Source organism: Camelus ferus, chromosome 1 (genome assembly GCF_009834535.1).
Source record: "Camelus ferus isolate YT-003-E chromosome 1, BCGSAC_Cfer_1.0, whole genome shotgun sequence".
Lineage (NCBI taxonomy): Eukaryota > Metazoa > Chordata > Mammalia > Artiodactyla > Camelidae > Camelus > Camelus ferus.
In genome coordinates this window covers 77,883,011-77,909,036 of record NC_045696.1, presented here as the reverse complement: position 1 = coordinate 77,909,036, position 26,026 = coordinate 77,883,011, and the positions used below count along the sequence as shown (strand labels likewise).

The following is a 26,026-nucleotide window of genomic DNA, read 5'->3' as shown; positions in this document are numbered from 1 at the left end:
TTCTCGCCACCTTGGACAGGCCCAGGGCTTTTCCTTCAGACCTTTGTATCTAATGAAACTACCAAGATTATAAAATTCTCCAGGTTCAGCCATTCCCTCAGATTGAAAAGCAGTTTTATTGCTTTACTTATCTGGATTTCCATCACAACTTATATTTTGATCTAGTAATTAGGCTGAAATGCAATTTCTGAGAAAATTCAATATGGCAGGAAGTACACAGTGTCTGGGGCAGATGTGAAATCAGTTTGTATACATCGATGTGGACGTTCTAGTTATTTGCTGCTAGTGCATTCTGATCGATCAGCGTATGTATGCTACAGCAGTTGATAAATATTTAAAATGAGACCCTTGATCTAGAACATATGATGTCCAGTCACTAGTGTTGGTTCAGAAAAACATTTGGCAGTAGTGAGATACCAGGTGGGAAAATGGAGCACCCAGAAAGCTGTACAAATTATGATGATATAGACTCCAGAAGCTCTTAGACAGGTAAGCTGTTGACATTTAGGAGAGATGGGTCATCAAACCTGGGATTCTAGAGCAGATTCCAGTCCCTAGAGTGCAAGAAAATTGAAAAAAATTAAATAAAATAAAAAATAATTCAGAGCTCCAATCCTAGAAGTTCTAAAGTCAGGCAGCCAAGAAAGAGATGTAGGTATACAAAATGAGACAAGTATCCAGTTAAAATTAGGAACTCTAGGAAGGACTATGTCTAGGAAACCAACACAAGCTTAATTACTGTAATTGGGACTCAGAGTTAGCAGCAATTGTTGGTCCTCAAATCTCTCTAAGATTGGGATTTTCCCTAGTACTGGGCATGCTTACTCAGTGCAGGCAGACAAAGTGTGAAGCTTTGTTACCTACTGGGGAAGAAGACAACCGAGAACCAGCTGAGTCCTGATAATAGCAACCAAAATGCAAGATAGAATTACCTCTGAAACGTGATTTCTGTAGTGGGTTATTTTTCTCTGCACATGATGAAATTAAGGACTGGAAAGAGGCAGCTGCTTTTATGTCTCTCAGCTCTGACATTCCTCTCCCTATTTGAATACAAATGTTCTCTGTGTAGAATACATTTTTGTCATCTTGAAATCTTTTGAACTTCACATGTCAAATTTGAAGTTGCCTTCAAACTATGAGACATGAAAGACAGAAAACATTTGGTAAATGTGAGCTGGAAATGTTATCTTAAAGTGGCAATACAGACACATACATACACACATGCACTGGGTTTCTAAATATCTAAAGGTTCCCCAGGATTTTGTAATTTCAGAAGTACTTTTTTTTTCATTTTGAAATACATTCAAACTTATAGAAAAGTTGCAAGAATATCACAAATAGTTTTCTTTTTTTTTTTTTTTTCCCTCAACTACCCAAGAGTAAGCTACAGCTATGGTAAACAGTCACATCTGAATTCTCCCCCAGAACAATGATGTTCTGCCCAGACAGCACAACCATCACAATCAGGAATTAAACACTGATGCATTTCTACCATGCACACCATTCAAATTTTGCCAGTTGTCTCAGTAATGTCCTAAATAGCAAATAGATCTAAACTAGGATCATGCATTGGGTGTTGTCAGGTCTCCCATTTCCTTCAACCTGGAACAGTTTCTTTTCTTGACTTTCATTGCTTTATCACCCCTAAAAGCTTACATGCCAGTTATCTCTAGAACGTCCCCCAGTCTGGGTTTATCTGATGTTTCTCATAAATATATTTAGGCTCCAAGTCTTTGGCAGCAATATTACAAAAGTGAGACTGTGTTTCCCATTGCTGATATTAGTTTGTCGCATTACTGGTAGTGCTAACTTTGATCATTTGTTTAAAGTGGTATCCACCAGATCTCATTAAAAAGTTATTCTTTATTCTTTTTTTTTATATATAATCAGTAAGCATTTGAAATCATGCAAACATCTTGCCCCCACCATTTCTGCCTTTACCCACTGATTTTAATATTTATTGATATTTCTTATCCAAATAGTCATTACCAAGATGATGCTAACAGTGACCTTCCAAGTCCATTATCCCTTCTGCTTTTATTAGTTGGCATTGTACTGTAAAGAACTTTCTTTTTTTGTATCTGTTTGTATGTTTCTTTATTTATAAATAGTATCAATTTATTACATAATTTAGATTTATATTCTTAATGTATTTAATGGGTTGTAGTCCAATCCTATTTTTATTTTGATACTCAAATTGTCCCAGGTCAACCAGTGGCAGCAAGCTTCTACCTGGGATCTGTGTCCTCTGGCATATCGTCAAAATTATTCGTGTATTTCCTTGGTTTTTGACTCAGCAAGGTGTACCAAATTATTTCCCCACTCCAACCCTGTTATTAGCCCTTTCTCCAAAGAGTCTTAGTTTCTTTGAGTAGAGAATTCTGTCTAGAAAAGATAGTAGATTCTAGACATGCTTATTACTTACTGGAGTGTTGATTCTTTCAGGACCTTTTATTAAATAAAGCTGGGAAAATATTTTAGGACTATATTTTTATATAAATACGTAAATATTATTAATATACATATATATGAATATAAATCTATATTTTATATCTATTTATCTACATATCTATCTGAAAAACCATTAATACATATGAAAACCTAGTTTCTTTCTCCTTTCATGTTTGTAAATCCCATCTCTGACAGTGAGAAATCTGCTTCTCATTGCTTCTTCCACAGGAATGCCTTTCCCACTACATTATGGCTCTGACAATTAAGCGAGGCACTGCCACACATGGACTGTTCACCCTGTATCAAATACTCTGCCTATTCCCCATGTGCAGTGCAGCTAACTTTCTCACTCTCCTCAGGCTCCAACACTGTGTGCTGTTTAGCTCTTGAATGAAGATGACCCTAGTCAGCTTTAATGACTTCTCTCATTATACTGTTCCCCCTGACAGTTGCTTTCCTCTCCATATTCAAACTTACACACACACACACACACACACACACACACACACACACACACACACACACACAAAACACCCTCATCATGCTTGGGTCCTGATACCCTGTGCTGAATCACTCCAACCCGTTTGGATGCCTTCCTTACCTCACATGGTCTTCAACTCTTTGTTCTGGGTCACAGTGGCATCACCATCTACTCTCACTGTCAGAGGTGCTAACCTTGGCCAACCCTGTGTCATGGTCATAGGATTGCCTCATTCACAAGGAGAAAGGAAGGAATGAGGAAGAAAGCATGCACTGTTTTTGAGTATGTGAGTGTTTAATTTACAATAAATAGTATTGAGCAATGTATTTTATTCTCTTATGTTTTTCTTTTCATTTAGCAATCTGTAGTTAATATTTATCCATGTTGTCAAGTGTACATTACTCCATTCCTTCTAGGTGCTATATAATAAAGAGTAGCTTTATTACATTTGATGTAGCCATTACTCCAATGATGGATACCTAGATTGCTCTCACGTCCTTGTTACCAAACTGTTCTATGTTCAAATTTCCTCTTGCTATTTTTTATTTCTTTAAAAACATTAATTTATGACTTTGTATCTTGTTGATTTTGACACAGTTGGTACCATCTGATTCTTGTTTTTTGTAAGTGATCTACTTTTTAACTTTGGGAACTTTTAGAATTTTTACCTTTATCTTTCATGCTTTTAAATTTTGATATAAAGTATATACATGCTTTTCCTTTTTTTCTAGAAAAATAATAATCAAAATAGCTTCTTCAGCTGTTCTATCTCCTCCATTTGTTTTTCCTACTTCTTCTGATACTCTTTCTAGAACTCCTATTCATCATATCTTTCAGTTTTATATTTTGTATTTTATATTTTTATTCCTTACCATGGTTTCTTGGAAATCCACCCACTGGTGAAGAAAAGCTTTCTTCTTCCTCAGCTCTGGGCGGGGGGCAGAAAGCCTTTAGAAATCAAAAACCTTGGCTCACAATTTTCACTACCATTGTAGTATAGAAACATCAAGCCAAAAAAATAGCATAAAAATTGTCCCTAAACCAGAGATGCCCCTGGGATGCCTGGCAAAAGTAAATGCAATGCTGGGAAAATATGTATTGTAGAAATACTAAGCAAAAGAAAATAATTATATTAATGTGGGGCGGGGGGGCAGGAAGAAAGAGAGTTCAGGAAAAAAAATCAGGATAGAGAAGATAAAAGAAATAATCGTTCTATGTAATCTATATAGAAATCAGGAAGATACAGCAATTCCAAACTTGCATACACATAACAGTCAGTCTAAAAATATACAAAGAAAAGTGTTACAATATTGCCAAAATAAATTGATAAATTAACATCTTATGCAAAACTTCAACGTTATCTCAATAATTAACAGAGAAAACATAGAGCAATTAATAATGTTATAGCCACGAAGTTTTCAAGCTTAATTTACTGGACCTGGACCTATATATGGAATGCTGCATCTGTGTAATAGGGAATGCACATTCTTTATGTGGAACATTTATAGAAATGTTTATTCTCTATATATCAGATGCAAAAGTCCTATGGGATCATAAAATAAATCTCACCTAAAGTCGAAGTATCAGCATATAAAACTTGCTCTCAGTCCATAAAGCTAGATATCAACATTAAAACAGTAACTCACACCTTGTATTTGAATATTTTAAAAATTCTTTGAGCTAATATGTGTACTATAGAAATAATTATTATAGAAATTTAAAATGTTAGAATCTGTAAGATAATAACACCATATATCTATTAATGTGCTATAGCTACATAGAAAGTCTAGCCTTAAATGCGCATGTAAAGACTAAGGTAATGAGCGAAGCATTTTACATAAGAATTTAGTTAAAAAAAAAGTTCACTCAGGCAAAATTTAGCAATGACACTAACAAGTATAAAACCTATTTAAGCAAAAAAAAAATTGAGGATCTGCAAACTGTAAAACTATTTTTATTAATTGAGGTATAGTTTACAATATTGTGTCAATTTCTGGTGTACAGCATAATTCTTCAGTCATACATGAATATATATATATATTCATTTTCATATTTTTTCACTGTAAGCTACTACAAGATATTAAATATGTTTCCCTGTACTATACAGTATAAATGTTTATCTATTTTATATATACCAGTCAGTATCTGCAAATCTCAGACTTCCAGTTTATCCCTTCCCACCCCCTCCCCCCGGCAACCACAAGTCATATTCTATGTCTGTGAGTCTGTTTCTGTTTTATATATAAGTTCATTTGTCTTTTTTTTTTTTTTTTTTCAGATTTCATATATGAGTGATACATGTTACTTTTTTTCTCCTTCTGATTTACTTCACTTGGTGTGATGATCTCCAGGGCCTTCCATGTTGCTGCAAATGGCATTATTTTATCATTTTATAACTGAGTAGTATTCCATTGTATAAATATACCACAACTTCTTTATCCTGTCATCTGTTGATGGACATTTAGTTTGTTTCCATGTCTTGGCTGTTGCTATGAACATTGGGGTGCTGATATCTTTTTGAATTAGGGTTTCCTCTGGATCTATGTCCAGGAGTGGGATTGCTGGATCATATGGTAAGTCTATTTTTAGTCTTTTGAGGAATCTGTACCGTTTTCCACAATGGCTGCACCAAACTGCATTTTCACCACCAGTGTAGGAGGGTTCCCTTTTCTCCACAGCCTCTCCAGCGTTTGTCATTTGTGGATTTTTGAATGATGGACATTCTGACTGGTGTGAGGTGATACCTCATTGTAGTTTTGATTTACATTTCTCTGATAATTAGTGATATTGAGCATTTTTTCTTGTGCCTGTTGATCATTTGTATGTCTACATCAGAGAATTACTTGTTTAGGTCTTCTGCCCATTTTTGGATTGGGTTGGTTGTTTTTATTCATATAAAGTCATATGAGCTGTTTATATATTCTGGAAATCAAGCCCTTGTCAGTTTCATCTTTTGCAAATATTTTCTCCCATTCCATAGGCTGTCGTTTTGTTTTGCTTATGGTTTCCTTTGCTGTGCAATATCTTGTAAGTTTCATTACGTCCCATTTGTTTATTTTTGCTTTTATTTCTGTTGCTTGGCTAGACTGCCCTAGGAAAACATTGCTGAAATGTATGTGAGATAATGTAAAACTTTTTTTTTTTTAATTCTAGTAAATTAGTTAAACTCTAATAAAACTGATAAAGGGAAAAAAAGAGACATGAGTAATTTAATGTTAGGAAGAGAAAGGATGAAAATTATAGATAAATGACCGTGATTTTTTTGAAGCATAAGAATAGAATGAACAACTAAATGCAAATGTAAGTTTAGAAGAAATAAACATGTAAAAATATGAATTTACTTATAACTGTTAATAATAATTGTTTAAAAATATTAAGTGACATAAAATGAAAATATGCATTAAATGAAAATGGACCCATTTTCCCCTATACACACAAAAAAAATCAGGCCCAAATAGTTTTATGTATGAATCCTAACTCTCCTTAGTAAAAATGGATCATGTCTGTGCTACATAAACTCTTACAATATCAAGGAAAAGAAACAAAGATCCCTAAACATTTGAGAGGTTGGTATCAAAATCAGACAAGAACAAATGAGAAGAAAATCATCATTAAAGCACTTGTAAATATATATGCAAATATCCTAATAATAATTTATTAGTAACCAAATATAGAAAATGTATCATGACCAAGAAGGCTTATTCCAAGTATAGATGCTTTTTTTAAACATTGTAAAGTAAAAAGTCCTACAGTTACCTCAAAAGATGATTCAACATCTGTTTATGCTTAAAGTTCTTAACAAAGGAAGAACAGAAGTGATCTTTCTTAAGAAGGAAATTTCCTAGGAACCTATAGCAAACATCTTTTTAAAAAAAAATAGTAACAGTTTTAGAAACATTTTTTTAAGTGAAGAATACAAAGCAAGGACCAAGGAATGCTGCTTTTACTGCCTCCATTCTGCAGGATGCTAGCAGTCCTACACAAAATGCTAGGAGCAGTAAGTAAAAACTATAAAGTTTTGAAAGAAATAAATAAAACCATCTTTTATTGCTAAGTATCTACAATAAAAATTAACAAAAATAAAAACCTATAGATTAACCATTAGAACCTGTTGGAGATTAACAAGAAAACTTGTTATAACACTTAATATATAAAATTAAATAGCATGCTTACACACAATAAAATAATTATAAATTCTATATTTTGCTAACATAGCAGGAAAACCAAAAAATAAACTTAATAATAGTTGTACAAAAATTTTATGAAAAAATATAAAACTTTGTGTTTTAGACGTAAAATCAACTAAAATGAGAGTCATGCCATATTCATAGATAAAAGTAGTATAATTTTCTGAAATGGATACATTAATGTAGTCCTAATCGATCCTAATGACATCCTGAAACGTCTCTTCGTGATACATGACGGTTAATATAAAAGTTTATATGAAAATCATCTGGAAATACCCCCGATTTAAATAATAATTATATGAGATGATGGTGATGGTGGTGTAGAGCACCCACTATTTCAGTTATGATAAAGTTATATTAATTAAAACAAGATGCATTCATTAAAATGAAATGCAGTAGTACGGTTAAAAAGAAATCCATGTATAAATTAGAACTCGTTATATGACAGCAGCTTTATTAATACTTCATGGAGGGAAAAAAGAGAATTATGTGAGAACCGTTGGCTAGCCATAAGACAGGTAAAATTGAATGCCTACTTGATAACATATTCTGACTGGATTAAAGACACAAATTTGAAAATCCATCTTTAAAATACTTGAAGAACATTTTCATGACATGAGAATAAGGAAGTGTTTCCTAAGAGAAACTAAATAAAACAAACATAGAAGTGTCCCCAAATCCTCAAAGTAAATATTGGTGAATTTGTTCATATTAATATTTTAAAACATAATAAATACCAGGAAAATATAAACCACAGACTGAAAAGTATTTGTAATACATATTAATAAGGGGATAACGTTCAGAATAAAGAACTCCCGCAAAAATAACCCAAATGATAAACAATTCAAAAGTAAATGGTCAAAGAATATGAGTAAGAAACTTGAATTATGAATATATATATGAAAATTTACTGAACTTTATTAGTAATCATGGAAATGCAAATTAAAACAATAATGAGATTCTTATACCCATGAGATTTTCAAAATTTAAAAAGTCCGAGGAGCAATTTCTCATACCTAATAAAGTTGATGGTACACATATATTATAACCCACAAATCCTACTTCTAGTCATCTATTTAAAGGAAGTGTGACACATGTGCACAAAAATTCAAAATGTTCTTTATCTCACTGTAATGTTGAAAATGTGGAAACAATCTCACTAATTCTCAGTAATAGAACTGGGAAATAAACTGGGATTGATCCTACAACCAAATGCTGTTTAGTAGTTAAAATGAATGATCTAGATCTCCATTTACTGTCAATGTACAGTCAGTGTGAAAAATATAATGCTGATTGAAAAAAAGTATTATAATTTATGCAAAATGTCAAAGCCTATAAAATAAGTCAGAGATCAATATATACTGTGTGATATCACTTATATATGGAATCTAAAAAATAAAACTAATGAATATAACAAAAAAGAAACAGATTCGCAGATAGAGAATAAACTAGTGGTTACCAGTGAGGAGAGGGATGGGGGAAGAGACGAGATAGAGGGGGGTTAAGAGGTACAGTTCTATGTTTAAAATAAAAAAGCTACAAGGATACCTTGTACAACACATGGAATATAATCAATATTTTATAATAGCTATAAATGGAATATAATATTTAAAAGTGTTGAATCACTATGTTGTACACCAAAACTTGTATAATGTTGTATACTGACTACACCTCAATTAAAATAAAAAGAATAGAATATATTTATGGCTATGCCTATACCTATGTCTACCTGTGAGTATCTCTACCTAATTATCTACCTACCCACCCAGCTATCAATCTATGTATCTATATGACAAAATACTTGAAATGGTTAACTTTAGCCTCAGAGTAAGAATCAAATCTGTAAGATTGCATTTATTTGGTTATTGGAAAAGGGTACTGATGAAGGAAATATAGTAAGATGACATGTTAAAACTAGATGTGGGTCATCATTGTATGTATTTTTTATTTTATATATGAAGAACATTTCATAATTTAAAAAATGCTTAGAGTGAGAGACACTTTATTGTTCAGATGAAAATGAAATCTATATAAAAACCTGATTTGAGTCACAGTTCTGTCCCTATGTGATTCATTATAATAAATAAGGTAATAGAACCTGTGCCACCTGTGGTTTCAAAAATGGAAACCAAAGTATAACTGTGGAAACCAAAAATCTGTGCGATCCAATGAGAATTGGCATATCTGTGTGCAAATGGCTGTTATAAATTGTAAGGCACTATATTAACTTAAGGTAACATTTCAAGCAGTATGTTGTATATTTATATACACTGTAAGGTATTCTCACTGCTGAATTTCGGGAAAAAATTAATAATAAATTTTAGGACACCAAAGAAGATTCTTCAGCCATATTTAACTCAACAATAAGATGAAAAGATTAAAAACAAAAACTATGAGGTTATGACTCTCTTATCTAAAGTTCACTTATCTGGACTATTTGGAACAAATGTGGAATAGGGAATTAAACATTAAAAAAAGTGAGTCTAACTACATGGCATTCTGGAGAAGGCAAAACTGTAGAGACGAAAGATCAGTGGTTGCCAGGGGCTCAAGAGGAAAGAATGTAGGAAATAATAAACAGGGACAGGCCAGGAGATTTTTAGGGCCATGAAACTATTCTGTGTGACACTGCGATGGTAGTGCCACTATGTGTATGTCTGAGTACAACAAAGAAAGTGAACCCTAATGTAAATTATGACCTTTAGATAATAATACTGTATTAATATTGGCTCATAAATAGTAACAGATGTTGATCACACTAATGCAAGATGTTGTTAATTGAAGGGAGAGAGGGTACTTGGGAGCTGTACTTTCTGTTCAGTTTCTCTATATTCTGAAACTCTCTAAAAATGAAGTATATTAATTGAAAACACATAAGCAAAAATGCATAGCACCTAAATTAGAACCACAGTACTCAAGCTCTAAGCAGATTTCCTTTCCACCTATGCGAAGTGCTCAGGCGTTCTCTGAGGGCCTCTTTTTTTTAGTGTATGTATTTTTATTGAAGTATAGTCAGTTTACAATGTGTCAACTTTTGGTGTACAGCATACTGCTCTTAGGGCCCCTTTATTCTTGGTTTAGTTATAATTTTAACAGATGTACTCTGTTATAGTACGCTGATGTACTGATTTTATATTTAAATTGTTAGTAGGGTACATTCGAGGAAAGAAGCAACTTACTTGTAATAACGGTTTTCACCTAGCAGTGAGAAGTACATGTGAAGGCATAGCCTGTCTACTTAGCATTAGCTGTTTTCTGATTGCCAGCCTCTCCCCAACAGTACCACCTGGCTGCCCTTGAACCTACCCTGGAGAAACCACCCTTCCCCCGCAGACTTCCCAGGGTCCATCAAATACAGGATTAACACATGTCATCACCAAAGACCTTCAATGACCACTTCGGGCTGTGACTGGCGTCCCTTCTGATTGGTGTCTTTGCCTTGTTTGTTGTCAAATTTTTTGAATATTAAGCATGAACAGAAGAAGTCAAAGAGGCAGGGCGATCAGCAGAAACTTAGAAGAGAATGAGAGACTTACAAACACAGGTGGAAATGAAACCTCCAGTATTTGAAAATACCTGTAACTTTAGTTTGTGTAATGCTTTACAGTTCTCAAAGTGATGGTGCAATAATGAGTCATACAGAAAGGGTGAAATTACCTTCACATGTAATTTTTCTGATGCTCTAAAAGGACTTAAAGTTTTTTGGAAATAGTTTTATCTGATTTTTTTTCTATTTTTAACATATGAATTGCCCACATCTCCATGAGGTCTTGTTCTGTGAGCTTTCATGTTGAACTCCACTGCAGTTCTTAATGTGAAGTTTAGAATTGCCTGTTTAAGGCTCTGCAGTTCTGTGAGGCCAGCAATTGTATCTTAGTTATCACTGTGTAACAAGCATCTAAAAAAGTGTCCACAGAAAGTTTTGAATACATACTTGTCAAGAAAGTATAGCCTCATTTATCTAGTACAATTCAGTTGTTTGGAATTCTTCGTCCAGTGATATTAGATAAATAACTTTGAATGTTTTAAGAAAAAAAAAACCCAACAGCAGAATATTGAGAAATAAGTATCTTTAAAAACTTTTTTTTTGCAGAAAAAAGAATTGTCAACATGCAAATTCAGACAGTCACAGAATTCAAAACAATTACTAATGTTGTTGGATATTTAAAGGGCTTGACTTCTCCAGGTAAGTAGAGCCAAGTGTTTATAATCTATACTTTATATGAAACATCGCAAGAAAATGCTCTGTAACAATTTAATAGCATAGATAAATGTCCTACTTTAGATGTAACTACAAATTTATACCACTCTGAGGTATGTCAATATGAAACCAAGAAACAGATCTTTATTCTCTTTCTTACCATATTTCTTCAAAAATAAATCATAGTGAAGAGAGTAGGGGGAAAAAGCAAAACAGAGAAAACAGGATAAATGTGTTAAACTGGCATGTACCTGTGAAACAAAGCTACAGAACCAATGTTTTTCTTTTATTCACTGTAACACCATTGAAGATTTTATTTTTATCAAGAAAAGATGTTGAAAAAATTTTAATTTTAGTGATGTGTTTTTAGAAAATAAAAAATTTTGGTTTTCAGTTCTAATCTTTCAGTGTTAGTGCATCCTATCTCTGACCCTTGGTCTACCAATAATTCTGCCTGTTTGGGTAGCTTTAGGTTTTGAAGGTGCTTATGAAACAGATCACCTGGATACCCTTTAAATAATTGTACACCTTGTTATGGTATTCTTATGGACTCTCCATATGGTATTATATAGGCTAAAAAAGTGAAAATAACTGACAAACAGTAACTAAGAGATTAACACAACACTTCTGAATACATTGTGAGGTTGAATGGCATAGCACTGATGTGGTTTGTTATACTTAGTAGAAAGAAACAGTTTTTTAGTGCATTTGTGCCACTTCGATTGATTTGGTTGGAATATTTACTCAAGTTTTCCTTGGAGGAGAAGTATTCTTTTCCATGACTTTGGTCAAACTGACTCCATAAGTGCTAGCCTAGGAAATTTTGAGATCAAGTTTTACATCCCTGCCAAGTTTCCTGCCAGCCAGCTCTTAAAAAATTTATGGGCATGTTCTCTCTGATTTCCTCACAGTAGCAGTGTTGAACAGCCTGTGATCATAGTGTCTTTAAGTACAAGATACAAATGAATTTGGAAATTGTTACTGTTGCCTTTCAGCCATTTCAACAAATTTCCATCATGAGGCTCTCTAATTGAAACACTGGGAGTGTTTATCATCATTGCTGCCTTTGCTAGTTATTTCTGAAAGACCAAATTGTACAAAATTTTACCAGCTTTGGGATACAATAGCTTTCCTTATTAAAATTCAATGTAGAAAACCACAAATTTTTAAAATCAATTTACTAGTAGTATTCTTCAGTGTATAATAATATAAAGCTTCTTAATTGCGTTTATTTGAGTTCTTCTCAAAAATACTGGCTGTTCATTCACATGAGTTTCCTATTTAATGACTCTGAAAATTAGAAACAATCATCAATTAGTATTAAGGTTTTTAGATATGATTTATCTAGAATACAGACAGTTCCAAACAGAACTTTCACACTTCTGGGAGATGAGTGAATCAGTTCAACATCACAGGCACACTGTGTATTCCACTAATTAAATTTTAATAAGTTGTTGACAAATGAAATTCATTGTTGGTTCCAGTATCAGTGTGGAAAACTAAGATAGTTTCACATGGTGATGCTTCCCATAAAGTATCTTTTTGATGAAGTCAAGGGGTGATTGATTTATTCTACACATGTGTAGTACTTGTTATGTGTCAGGCACCGTTCAAAGTGCTTTACTAGTAACTCACTTAAAACTCAGAAAAACTGAATGTTGTAAGTACTATTTTTATTCCCATTTTGTGGTTGAAGTTAAAGCATAGAGAGCTTAAATAAGCTTTCCAAGGTCATACAACTGTTACCCTAAAAGGGTTCTTGTCTTGCCCAAAAGAGAAGAATTCAGGCAGGAGACCAAGTGTTGTGTAGTGAAAGATCGAAAGATTTTATTAGCAAAGTGAAAATGCACCTTCAAGAGCAGAAGGCAGGCTGGTCCAAGAGTGGATAGCAGTGGTCTTTGTTGGTCCCTACTCATACCCTCGCTTAGAGGCAGTCTCTTAATTGATTCACAGCTCTTGCTCCTGGAGTGCTTAGTCATGCCCGTCCCCTTTTGCACATGTCCTTACCCATGATGCACACAGTAAAGCCCACGGGGTTGGGGGTGACTAAAGTGCAATGCTAATTTTATTACAATGAGCACTGGGTCATGTCTGATGAGGTCCTGTCGCCACCCTGCAGTCATGGCTGTTGGATTCTAACCAGTTTTCTTGCTGGCACTCATATAGTGGAAGTAAAGCCCCTAATGCTGAAAGTTGGCATATTACCATCTTCCAGACCATCCTCCCTCTCCTCCACCTTATCTGCCCAGTGCCCCCACTTATCTAACTGCCTAACACCACAACTAGTAAGTTGAGTAGCCTGGATCCAAACCCAAGCAGGAGGGCTTAAAACTCTGCACACTTCACTATCAAGCAATGGGACATCTCCTAATGAAACAACACTTAATGAAGAAATCTTTTTACAGAGATGTAGAGGGTTACTGGGTCAAGTAAATTTAGCTGTGTTCCAACAACATTCACTGACAACAAAATCAGAGGAAACTCTGGAGATTGACTTTTAGTCTCCCTTATTATTGACAAGAGTCTGTCATGTACATTATACTGAACCCATCCATGTGTCACGGAGATCTTTCTAATAGTGTATCTAATCGATTTTGTAAGATTACATAAAATACAGTATGTGAGAAAGAAATGTTTACAGTAGTTGGATAACTTTTGATGATGATTTTTTTTTTCCCTCAGGAAAAAGGAGAGGGGTTACAACTATAAGTTGGAAGCAGAAACTAATTCCCTAAATACTTCATTCATTGCAAACTCCATACGTGACTACCACATTTTTAATATTTACAGCCACTGAGTAACTGCTCCCTCAAATGTATTAATAGTTCATTAATATTTACTGAGCACATACACATTGTTTACAGGGCACTTCCCACTATGATTCTGGGAAAATGTTAGATAAAGGTTTCATTGTGGCATATTTGTATACTTCATTAATTAATATGCATGTTGCAAAGGACAGCAATATGGATCTAAGCTTTGGATTCATAATTGAGTTCAGCAGCTGCCTCTGCTTTGATATACACAGATGTGTGAATCGAGACAGTGGTGAAAAATGTTAAAGTAGTCTTAATTATTAGAACAATTTTGCATAATTGTTGCTCAGTTGTGCAACAGGATTATGTAAATGTCATTAAATTTATTGTCAAGGTTTACATTTTGTTTTAATGGCTCTTGTTTCCTTCTATTTCCAGACCGTTATATCATAGTTGGCAGCCACCATCACACCGCATACAGTTTTAACAGCCAAGAATGGGCCAGTAGCACTGCCATAATCACAGCTTTTATCCGGGCCTTGATGTTAAGAGTTAAGAGAGGGTGGAGACCAGACCGCACTATTGTTTTCTGTTCATGGGGAGGAACAGCTTTTGGAAATACTGGCTCATATGAGTGGGGAGAGGTAAATGTACCTGCATCACCGTGCTTCACTTTCGTAGCTGCGCGCTCACCCTCGCACGTGCTTGCTCACTCTCTTTCTCTCTCTCTCTCTGGACGAAAGTAGACAAAGTAAAATTGATTAAGCCATGAGCAAGAATGTGTATCTCAGCCAGGGTGTCTTGTGTGCTAATTTGCTGAGATCACCTCTAAGAATGATAGAGAATTAGACTACAGTGAACTGTGCATGGTCTGCAACTACCTTATTCTTGTAGCTACCGGAGCTGCCATATACCTACAGTGGTGTTTACCTGGTTATTGTGTTTCTCCTTGGCTTGATAGTGCCTGGACAAGAAAGGATCAAGTGATACATGCTATTACCTTTTTTTTTTTTTTTAACTTTCTAGCAATTTTCTGGAATTAGGAAACAATCTTGCACATTAAATATTGATTAACTTAGCCTTATATCTCACCTATCCGGTACAGAGATTGGACTCAAAACAGTAGTTTCTTTCCTTTCTGCCTTCTGTTCTCCTTCCCTTCAGTCCTTTCTTCCTCTATTCTTACACCCCTACCTCCCTGCTCCTTCTTTCCCACTTACAGCTCTACCTGAGTCTCCTTACCTGCCTGCCTACCTACCTAACTTAGGAAGCCTTTGTTCAAGTGAAATCTTGCATGCAGTGGGTCACAGTTAGAATACAACTGGAATAATTAAGTTTCAAATGCTTCTGATATGTCTGGGTCTCACAAATGCACTGTGTTTTAATGGAATATGACAATTTTGGATTGATGTCATATTAACCACAATAAAAACACCATAAAACTCTTAGACTATTTACTTTTATGATTTTTTAAAAAGAATTTTGTTGCAGATATGTAGGAAGAAAACAACACAAGTTTAGTTAGGAAGATGAAACTGTTTGATATTCTAGTTTGTTCAATACCTCAGCTTCAGAGGGAGAAAAAAAAGACCAAGTATCTAATGGGAAATTCTTTTTTCATTTAATCACTCAAAAAAAAAAAAAGATGTCTATTGGCTCTCAATAAAAATCCAAAAGGTATATAAAAGAAAATAGCAAGTGTGTTTTTAATTTGAAGGAAAGAAGTCTTCAAAATGAGAAAAATATTACAGTTGCAAAGTTTATCAAGATTCACACATTGCAAATTGAAATGCTTTTCCACATTCAAATAGTGGCATGAAAGTTTGTTCCATTACTCAAAAGAACTAATTCAAATAAAGAAATTCCATTGCTGGAAAAACCTATTATAATTGATAAATTTTTAGTGAGATGGAAAATGTAATAGCTCAACCAATCTCCCAAACTTCTATTCCAAACTACTTACTTTAAGAATATAAACAATTTAAAAAACAGTTTGGGGAGTATATTTGTGATCTGGGCTGATTTTAGTAATTCAGAAATTTTATCATAAAGAAAACCATGTTTTAGTTTTCTTGTAACAATAAGGCACATTTTAAGAAAATGTCTCAAAGATTCTTTCCAAACATTTATTTTACTATCTCATAAACCTCCATATCTGTCTAGTAACTTTCATAATCAGTTTATGCTTACTCTAAATTAGCATGTATATTTAAATCTAAGCTGTGTTCTCGATAGACTTGTGTAACATTAGGAGTTCTAACTTAAATTCCTGAACACCCTAACTCCTATGCATGGGAAAGTGTAATGCAAATAGTCCTTAAACTTGTTTGAGCATCATGCCTTGTAACCTGTAAGTTGAATCAGAGTTGTGGCCTTGCATATATGTGATCAATTATATTTTCAAATTAAGCAAATATTTTTGTAGTTAATAAAATATTTTGTGATTTACTGAGTCTGTTGTACCTTTTGATAATTTATGGTTTCTCAATCAAGAGATACCATAAATACAACTACTGTAATGTGGGAGTCCATGGGAAAAATGTTTGTTAGATAAAGCTCTTTCTGTTCAAAAAGGTTAGGGGACTCTGTTGTAGAGTATTTATGTGTTTATGCATATTTGAAACTAATAATACATTCAGTTACTTCTTGGCTTTTTCCATGACTAGTTGAGCAAAAATATGTGAGTAAAGAAAATGTTGACTAGTATATGGATTTGATTATTAGTTTATAAAATGTACTCCTGTAAATTGCTATATCAGATTATTTTATTACAGTTCATGGAGCCTTTCTGTAACAATCTTGTTGAGGAGGGATTTAGAAAATGATTAGTTTTCCTGTTCTGTCTCCCCGTATCAAACCTACTCCTTCTGAAGATTAAACATTTTCTTTTAGACTGAAACCAATGTGTGTTCTAAATATATTCCCTAATATATTTAGAAGATGAATAAGGAAAGCACATGTTGACATGTCATAATGCCCTTTCTAATTTTCTTTGCATAGGAACCCCTTGAAACTCAGAGTTCTAATTAAGAGGATGAGGATGATACTGGTCAAATGGAATTTATAGTGGTAGAGTTGTTAGAGATTTGATTCAGTACTGATCTTGGTCCTTGGGGAAAATTAAAAGATTTTACTAAGTAGGTTCTTTAAAAGGTATCATTTCTTCTGTGAAGAATCTTCATCTTCAAGCTGTTGTGGAAACGGTAGATTTTACAATCAGAGGAATCTGAGTTCAAATCCTGTCTGCCATAAAGCACAGTGGTCTTAGGCAGGATTAACTTCTCCAGGACTTGATTCCTCAAATGAGTGTATTAATGCCTTTGTTGTGAGGGTCTCCTGAGAATTAGATGGGACTGACATGTAGATTTTGTCACTGTGGTAGTGTGTGTGAAAATAGAAGCTGTTTTTCTATAGTTCTTGTGTCATAGTAGACATTTTTAATAGGAATATTATGTGTAAAGCAGAGTAATTAAGCTTTGAAGTTCATCATTTCTATTTATTTAAAGTATTCATTTTTAAATGAATTGTCTTTTCACCTCTTTTACAGAGACATGGCTGAATTTTCAACAGAAAATAGGGATAATATTAGTGATTTGCTAGGTGATCAAGCTCTTGGAGTCTTTTCATCTGATAGTATTGGAAGAAGAAAGATATGTTTCTAAGACATGAATTAATACAGTTTAGGATATTTCTATAGGATTGCCACCATGATAATTACTCACTAAATGTGCAAGAATAGGAGAAAAATAACAGAGGGACTTCTTCGTAGTACTTACTAATGGGATCAGTGGTCTTCAATTTTTGGAAGCAGGGTTTAGCAGAGAAGTGGAAAAATTCTTCTACTGAATCATTTTTTGCTAGTAATGTGGGTGAAATGCATCAGGCTTATTTCAGGTAATATGTGCAGGGCCACAATTATATTATGCCCTATTTTACTCAGAATACAGAGCTTCTTGGTACGAAAGTAGCTCAATACTTCAAAGGAAAGGGCTGGTTTTATCAAACACCAAAGTGACTTATCCATGTCTGTTCTCTGGTTCAATGACTATAAAATTAAATGCTGAAGCTAGAGCACATATTTCCTTCTGTATTCTGAAGTTGAATCTCATCCTATATTCACCATTTAAGAACAATTTTCTAAAAGTTTACTTCTTTCCAGAACATGCTTTAAAATATTTTGTCTTAGGTTATAGGTAACTCCTCACCACCCTTATTTAAGTTCCTTTATGACTCTCGTGTACTCTATTAAATAGTATGGGATTGCTTTAAAGGAAAAAGAAGTATTATGCAGTGTAATGATTTTAAATAGGAAGTTTTTATTATTCAACAAATAATTGATAAAGTGGAATCTCTTACATATGCTAAAGATAGATTTTTTTTTTTTTTTTAATTTCAGGATTTCAAAAAGGTTCTGCAGAGAAATCTTGTGGCTTATGTTAGTCTCCACAGTCCTGTAAGGGGTAACTCGAGTCTCTACTCTGTAACTTCACCGTCTCTTCAGCAGTTGGTAGCTGAGGTAAGGTGAACCACTTTTTACTAAAATGATTATGCAGAACTGCCTTTTTCTCTATAATCTGGAATTTCTTGAAATTTAAATTTTTGTTAATGCATGAAGCCATCTGTAAGTGTTTTAAGGAATGATCTACTACTGATTATATATCAGCGTCCCTTTAACCAATTTCCTATGTTCTGAAACTCTTATGGCTACAGTTGTAGGTATGAATTATCCATTTATAGAGAATGTGTGTAAAATGTAAATTTATTTCTAAAAAGTTGAATTTAGCTCTCAAATTCCCAATTTTGTCGATCTTGGTGTGTTGTAGTAAACTTGATTACTTTTGGATTTCTTCCCCTTCATTCATGATTTGAGTAAAGGTGGGACCTTTGCTATCTTTTCAACTACGTTTTAAGTTTCATCATAATAGGGTCTTTGTCTAATTCCTGGATTGCTGTGATAACTAAATTTAAGATACTTAAAAAATACTGTTTAAAAAACATTTATGGGAAAAGGAAAGAATGCATTTTCTTACAAAGTAACTTGAAAAAACATCATGCAGTTTGTGATAATGTCTCACTAGGGTTATTTATTTCTTTAAATTGAGTCACTTCTCGCCTTTTCCAAAGAATTTTTCAGAATATCCTTCCTGTTTATTCGTAGAGTTCATGCTTTTACTTCTGCATTCTTTGTATGACTTTCAGTAAAACCGTATGTGTTACTTCTCAGAATGAAAGCAGTCATGCCACTACTGGAGGGTGGTTTCCTCCCAACCCCTTTTGGCGTATGTTAAAAAATGACCTTTTCGATGCCCACAGTTTCCAGTATAGCAGACATTGAACTAGAAAAAGAGAGAGTTAATGGACAGTGCTTTGGATTAGCCATAATTCTTGATTGAAATGTAATGCAAACTAACATTTTATGACTTTCATGAAGTGTTTTCTTGTTTAATAGTTTTCATTGACATTTCCGTATGTAGTATAATAAAGAAGACGTTATAAAAGATGAAATGGTTAAACCTGTACATCTAAGATCAGCGAAACCCCAGTGTGTGTGCCCTAAGTTATATTCTGATCTGTACGTGAGTTCCTGCTGCTCTTTGTACTGCTTTGAATTCTCTGACTTTCCTACATGCCTGGAAAAAACTCAGAAGAGAAAAATCAGGTGCGCTGTCTCCCTTGGGAAGTTAAGATATTCCTGTATAAGTAGGTGATCAGAATGAAGAAAATATGAGCTCAAATATCCAGAAATTAGGGAGAGGTAGTTTAAAAATTACATCTTCTCTTTCTCCTTTGCTATAATTTTTCTATTTGAGAATCTAGGAAGATATGTAATCATTGAAATTCAGAGGTAAATAGAAATTAACTATGAAGGAGTATCAAATCTACAGCAGTGTCTACCTATAGAAATAGCACATCTAAAGAAATGTCCCTAAGTATAAAGCTATTTAAAATATCTCAGTACATCTCATAACAGAGGACTGTAAAATATTTTTCTATCTCAACCTAACCATCTGAGAGTACAGCATGGTTTCTCAATTATGGCAGATGTACCTCCTTATTTTGGGGGATAGGAAAAACTCCCACAATAACTTGTATGATTTGATTAAAATAATTCAGCACTTGTGGCTTTTAAAGGAGAGAATAAAATGTTTCTTTCAAGGAAAGAATTCAATTATAACATCAGAACATAAGTGACTTCTCTTACAAACACAAAAATATTTTTCTCAATCTTAAGGTCTTTATATTTCATCATTTCATTTAGATTGTTACCATGTTTAAATGACGTGTCCCATATAATCGTATGCAAACCCCCCCAAAATAATCAAACAAAAACAAATTAAATATAATTCTACATGAAACAATATTTTCTATAAAGAATGCATGCTGACTAAATTGTGGATGACAAAAGTCTGTATGAAATATTAAGTACTCTTGTATAGCAATGTGTGGATTCTAGAAGATCTTGCTAAGTTCATGTAGTGGACTTAAATGTCAGGTGGAATCTTTAAGGAATTACTATACAGTACCACATTTTTTTTAAACTGGATGCGTATAGACTATTTTAATGGATCACAAGCTTGAAAAAAACCAAAAATGTGAAAAGGTTGCCCTTAGGCAAACACCAGTTCAAACTTCATTAATAATATGCTATCCCACTTAAGGAAGATGGTCGTCTCACTGTACTTGATCCATCAGATACTTTGCTATAGTGTTCTTTTTATTTAAATTACACTTATTCGATAAATTGAGTTATAGTTTATATAAAATAAAATTCTCCCTTCTTACATGTACAGCTTTATGAATTTTGACAAATGTATGCATTCAGTTAAATACCATCACAATCAAACTATACAGTGTTTCATCACCCACCCAAAAGTCCTGTAATACCCCCTGCATTCCGTCTCCTCCCTTCATCTCTAGTTCCTCGCAAACACTGATCTGACTTTTGCCCTTATAGTTTTGTCTTTCAGAATATCATAAAAATGGAATCATACGGTATGTGGCCCTTAGTGTGTGGGGTTTTTTTACTTAGCATAAAGACTTTTACGATTTACACATGTTGTTACGTGCATCAATAGTTCTACAGCATCCTGTAGACCACTAAGGGAACAGTCAGTCATGACCAGGATGAGTGCAATACCTTTGGAGCTCTCCCTCTGGTTCGATGCTCTAACTTTGGTTTTGAAATGAAGACAAATTAAACTGTTGACTTTAAGAAAATAAGTCACTTCCCTGAGATTGGTCCCCAAGTTTGAACTAAATCATCCTAAGTGGGAAAAGGTGAAAACTTTTGAAGATTCAGAAATGTTTAATTAAACTAAATCCACTGCCAGTGATTATGGGTTTTTCTTGGAATTCATGAAAGATTGACTTTAAAAAAATTGTCTGAAGAACAGTGAAAAGCTATTTACGGGTAATAGGAACTTGAGCATTCATTGTACTGCACTCTCTTCTTTGGGTTTATTTGGAAATTTTTATTATAACTTGAAAAAATAGCCTCAAAAATCCTTAATTTTTGTAAGTTACAACACTGATAACTAATATTTTTTCTTTGGAAAGTACCAATAATCTACCAATGACTTACCCATTGAGTGGTAATAAGGGGCAATAACCAAGGCTTTTATATTGACGTTTTTAGCTAGTAGTTCTATTACTATTTTGAACATACTTTTCTATTTCCTTTGTGCTACAAATATTTTTACAAAAATAAAAATAATTAATTCACTTAAAATTAGCTTATAAAATAAAAAAGAATATGAAAAGGAATATATATGTATATGTATAACTGAAACATTATGCTGTGCACTAGAAATAGAGACATTGTAAACTGACTTACTTCAACAAAAAATTTTTTAATTAGCTTATAATTTTTAGAATTAAAAAACTCAATTCAAAAAACTATAAAATTAATATTAACATTTCTTTAAAACTCCCCATTTTAAATTATAAAATTATATATATTTTAAATTATAAATTAACTCCTTTGTAAAAATATTAATTTCATATTGATATTTTACTTCATATTTTATTTTACTCTGAAAAATACAGGGAAATAATTTTTAAGTGTTATAATAGTCATGCTAAAATGTACATTACAGGTATCAAAAATATGTCAAGTGTATAAAACAAAGTATTTTTGACAAAATCTAGTAAAATATTCACAAATCAACTTTTTAGTTTAAAAAAATATCATCTGTTCCTTAAAAAATTAAAAAAGAGTTACCATGTGATTCAGCCATCCCACTCCTGGGCATATATCCAGAGAAAACTCTAATTTGAAAAGAGACATGCACCTCAGTGTTCAAAGCAGCACTATTTACAACATCCAAGACATGGAAGGAACCTAAATGTCCATCAGCAAATGATTGGATAAAGAAATTGTGGTATATATTACAATTGGAATACTACTCAGCCATAAAAAATGAAACAATGCCATTTGCAGCAACACGGATGGACCTAGAGAGTATCATACTAAATAAAGTAAATCAGACAGAGAAAGACAAATTATTATATGATGTCATTTAAATGTGCAATCGAAAAAAATGACACAAATGAACTTATTTACAAAACAATAACAGACTGGCAGACATAGAAAACAAACTTATGGTTACCAAAGGGGAAAGGAGGGGTGATAAATTAGGAGTTTGGGATTATCAGATACAAACTACTATATATAAAGCAGATAAACAGCAAGGTACTATTGTTATAGCACAGGGGACTATATTGAATAGCTTGTAATAACCTATAATAAAAAAGAATATAAAAAATAAATATATATGTATAACTGAATCACTATGCTGTACAGCAGAAACTAACACAACGTTGTAAATAACCATACTTCAATTTAAAAAAACTCTCATCTACATGGTAATGTAAGAGATTCAGATATGAATCTCCTAGTTTTTACTTTGTGGTTCATGGTCATTTGGATTTGGATAATTCTTTCCACTTTTCAGCTATAATGAGTTAGTTGTTAGGATTATTCTTTTGTTTTGGTAGAATGTGTACACTCATTTGTCTTTGATATTTATCTAGCAGTGGAATTGCTAGGTCACAAGGTAGGCACATGTTTAACTTCAGTAGATGCTGCCCAAGAGTTTTTCCAAAGTACTTATACCAGTTTCACTACCACCAGAAGTATGTATGAATGTCCCAGTTGCTCCATGTGATCACCAACATTTTGCATTATCATTCTCATTGATGTATGGTGGTATATTTTTGGGTTTTAATTTTAATTTCTCTTGATGATTAATGTTGAACACCTTTTCACATACTCTTTTTCATATCCATTTGTAAGAGTTCTTTATATATTCTTGATATAATTCTTCTGTTGATTGTGTATTGTGAATTCTTCTACTAGCCTCTGGCTTGACTTTCCACTCTCCTATTCATCACTTTATTAATTTTTATTAATCTTTCTTATGGAACTCTTCTAAATAGCATTTATTGTTCCAGTATCTTATAACACAGAACATGGTAAATTTAATTTAATCTAGTGTTGATGTTTAAGGAACATTATAAACCTTTATAATCCATTCTCTTTTTCACAACCATTGAGTGCTTATTATATATGTGTGTGTGTGTGTGTGTGTGTGTGTGTGTATGTTTTTCATTCTCTGGGGACTATAGGATGTTCCGTAGAGATGAGTGGAGTGGAATACCCAGATCCCCTGAATGAGGAGGAAATTAAAAATCCTTTGTAAGATAGCTGCTTGGAAGAGAGCTCTTTCCTCAACTCAATTTCCATTGACCTCTTAAATACATAGTAAAGGATACAAGGTCAGTGCCTTATTAATGAAACACAATTGCCTTCATGAAAAATAGATTGTAAAATTAAAGATAAAGTAAGATTTCTTTTCAAATAATAGTTTTAAACATTAGAATGCAACACAAACACACACATTTCTCTCTATATCTTGCTGTTTCACCTTTATTTTTTGAAATCATCTTTCATAGATCACAGAAGGTATTGATTTTGCCTTTAGAAAAATAGAATTTGATCATCCATATATTAGTCAGAGCTCTGTAACTCTCAAGTAAAGAGTGATGAAATTTCTAAGCGGTTATTTTGGGAAAGCCTGAAGCATTCGTACATATGAAAGTAGTCAATCTAGCTATCTTCTGCTTAAATGTTGCTTTTGAAGCATCTGCCAGAAGCTGGCAAACCTGATCAAAACCACACAATTACATCAATATTGTAAAACTGTCCACAGGATAGACAGTTTTTTTTTTAAGTCTGAAAAAGTGACAAAGATATATTTGTTTTATAGGGTGTTTTTAAAAATATTTTGTTTTTTTATATACCCAGAACTGCTCACCCAAAATATAGTACATATATTTCAATTCAACTACATTCATTATTGCATTGAGCCCAGAAAGAGACTACAGTATGACTTTGTTGTGAATATTCCCAGTCTGTTGCAGAGTTCTAGTATGTGATTAAGTATTTATTAAAAAAAAAAAAAAAACCCATCTTGTTTGACATTGCTTTAGGTGTATAGGGCACATGATAAGCAGATGAAATGCTCCTTTGCTCAGGAGTTTATGATTTTACCATGAACCTAAGACATGAATAACTAGATAAAATATAGGGATGAATATGATATTTGTATACCAGAATTTAAAGGAAGGAGGTAATGTGATTGGTTTAATTCATAATCGTGCATTAAATAACAGTGGCAAAACGTTTGACTGTACTTAGACTCTTGAAGAAATTTAACCATCTGTCTTTAAATGTGAATACTTTGATCATGTACCCAAACTCCTCTTTTATGTAACTACCAGTGCTTCTTTTCAAATCATACAAAGTGGTGTCCGTTTCTGTTTCCTTGCTCAAATTAAGAACAAAGTTGTACTTCTAGTCATTTCCTCTTGTGTTGCAGGGCACTGGACTGTCACAGCTAAGTTGCCATGGCACTTGTGCAGTCATTACTGACTGCTGTGGTCCTGGTTTGTGTTCTGCCTGACCATGCCTCTATTCTGTAGGTTGTAAAAACAGAACATGGGAGATACTTTAGCCCCAGAAGCAGATTGGTTCAGTTCTTGAAGCCTGACTTTCAAATAACCTAATTATTAATGAACGATGTTTATCTTGACTATATGCAGACACTCTAGAATTAAAAAGAAAAAAACAAAGCCCTAGTTTGCTAGAGCAGCCATAACAAAAATCCCACAGGCTGGGGGCCTTAAAGAACAGAAGTTTATTTTCTCACAGTTCTGGGGGCTGGGGATCCAAGCTAAGGTGGCCGACCGCCACCTTCTCACTGTGTCCACGTGGCCTTGTCCTCTGTGCACACCCATTCTGGTGTCTCTCTTTTTATAAAACGTAGTCCTATTGGATTCAAAATTATGATCTCATTTAACCTGAATTACCTTCTTAAAGGTTTTCCCTCCAAATACAGTCACATTGGTGGTTAGGTTTCTGCCTCTGAATTTGGGGAGGACATAATTTGATCCATATTACTGACCCAAATGCAGAGAGTATTAGAGCACAGAAGATATAGCAGTAGAATTAAAACAGCTGCCTTTTCTTTTTTTCTCTCTCCATTGTTGATCATTTCAATGCAGATTACTGAAACAAAGCTTAATTTCTGTTATGCTTGCTTTAAAATATAAAAGTACAATTGACTGATATTCTTATACTGACTTGTCTTTTCTGATATATGGCATAGTTTTTGTTTATTTGTTTTCATCTTTTGTTTTTTAAGGAGAGACTGTTTGCACTCTTGTTCACTATGAATTCCAACTCTTTTCAGGGGATTCTACTTAATTTATCTTCCTTTCTACTACTCCTACTACAAGTAGTCAACTTAAGTGACCATAAAGACTAATAAACTGATTTAAAGCCCTTTCTTAGACTAATTTACCACTTCAGTAAAGTTTCACATTAAAAATTGTGATTCTATTGGCAGGTTTATCTGTCTCCTAGGTTTACAAGGCTTTACTTTGTGTT

General features: G+C 33.5%; 1 protein-coding gene across 11 annotated transcripts in view; it reads left to right on the top strand.

Moving 5' to 3' along the window:
- NAALADL2 (N-acetylated alpha-linked acidic dipeptidase like 2) overlaps positions 1 to 26,026 on the top strand; it is a 1,180,690-nt gene that overhangs the window by 846,660 nt on the left and 308,004 nt on the right. For all 11 annotated transcript variants that reach the window (XM_032484091.1, XM_032484056.1, XM_032484093.1 and 8 more), the window contains 3 exons: positions 11,213 to 11,305; positions 14,515 to 14,720; positions 18,473 to 18,592. In XM_032484091.1, the coding sequence (XP_032339982.1) occupies positions 11,213 to 11,305; positions 14,515 to 14,720; positions 18,473 to 18,592 (419 nt within the window). The remainder of the gene's footprint in view (positions 1 to 11,212; positions 11,306 to 14,514; positions 14,721 to 18,472; positions 18,593 to 26,026) is intronic.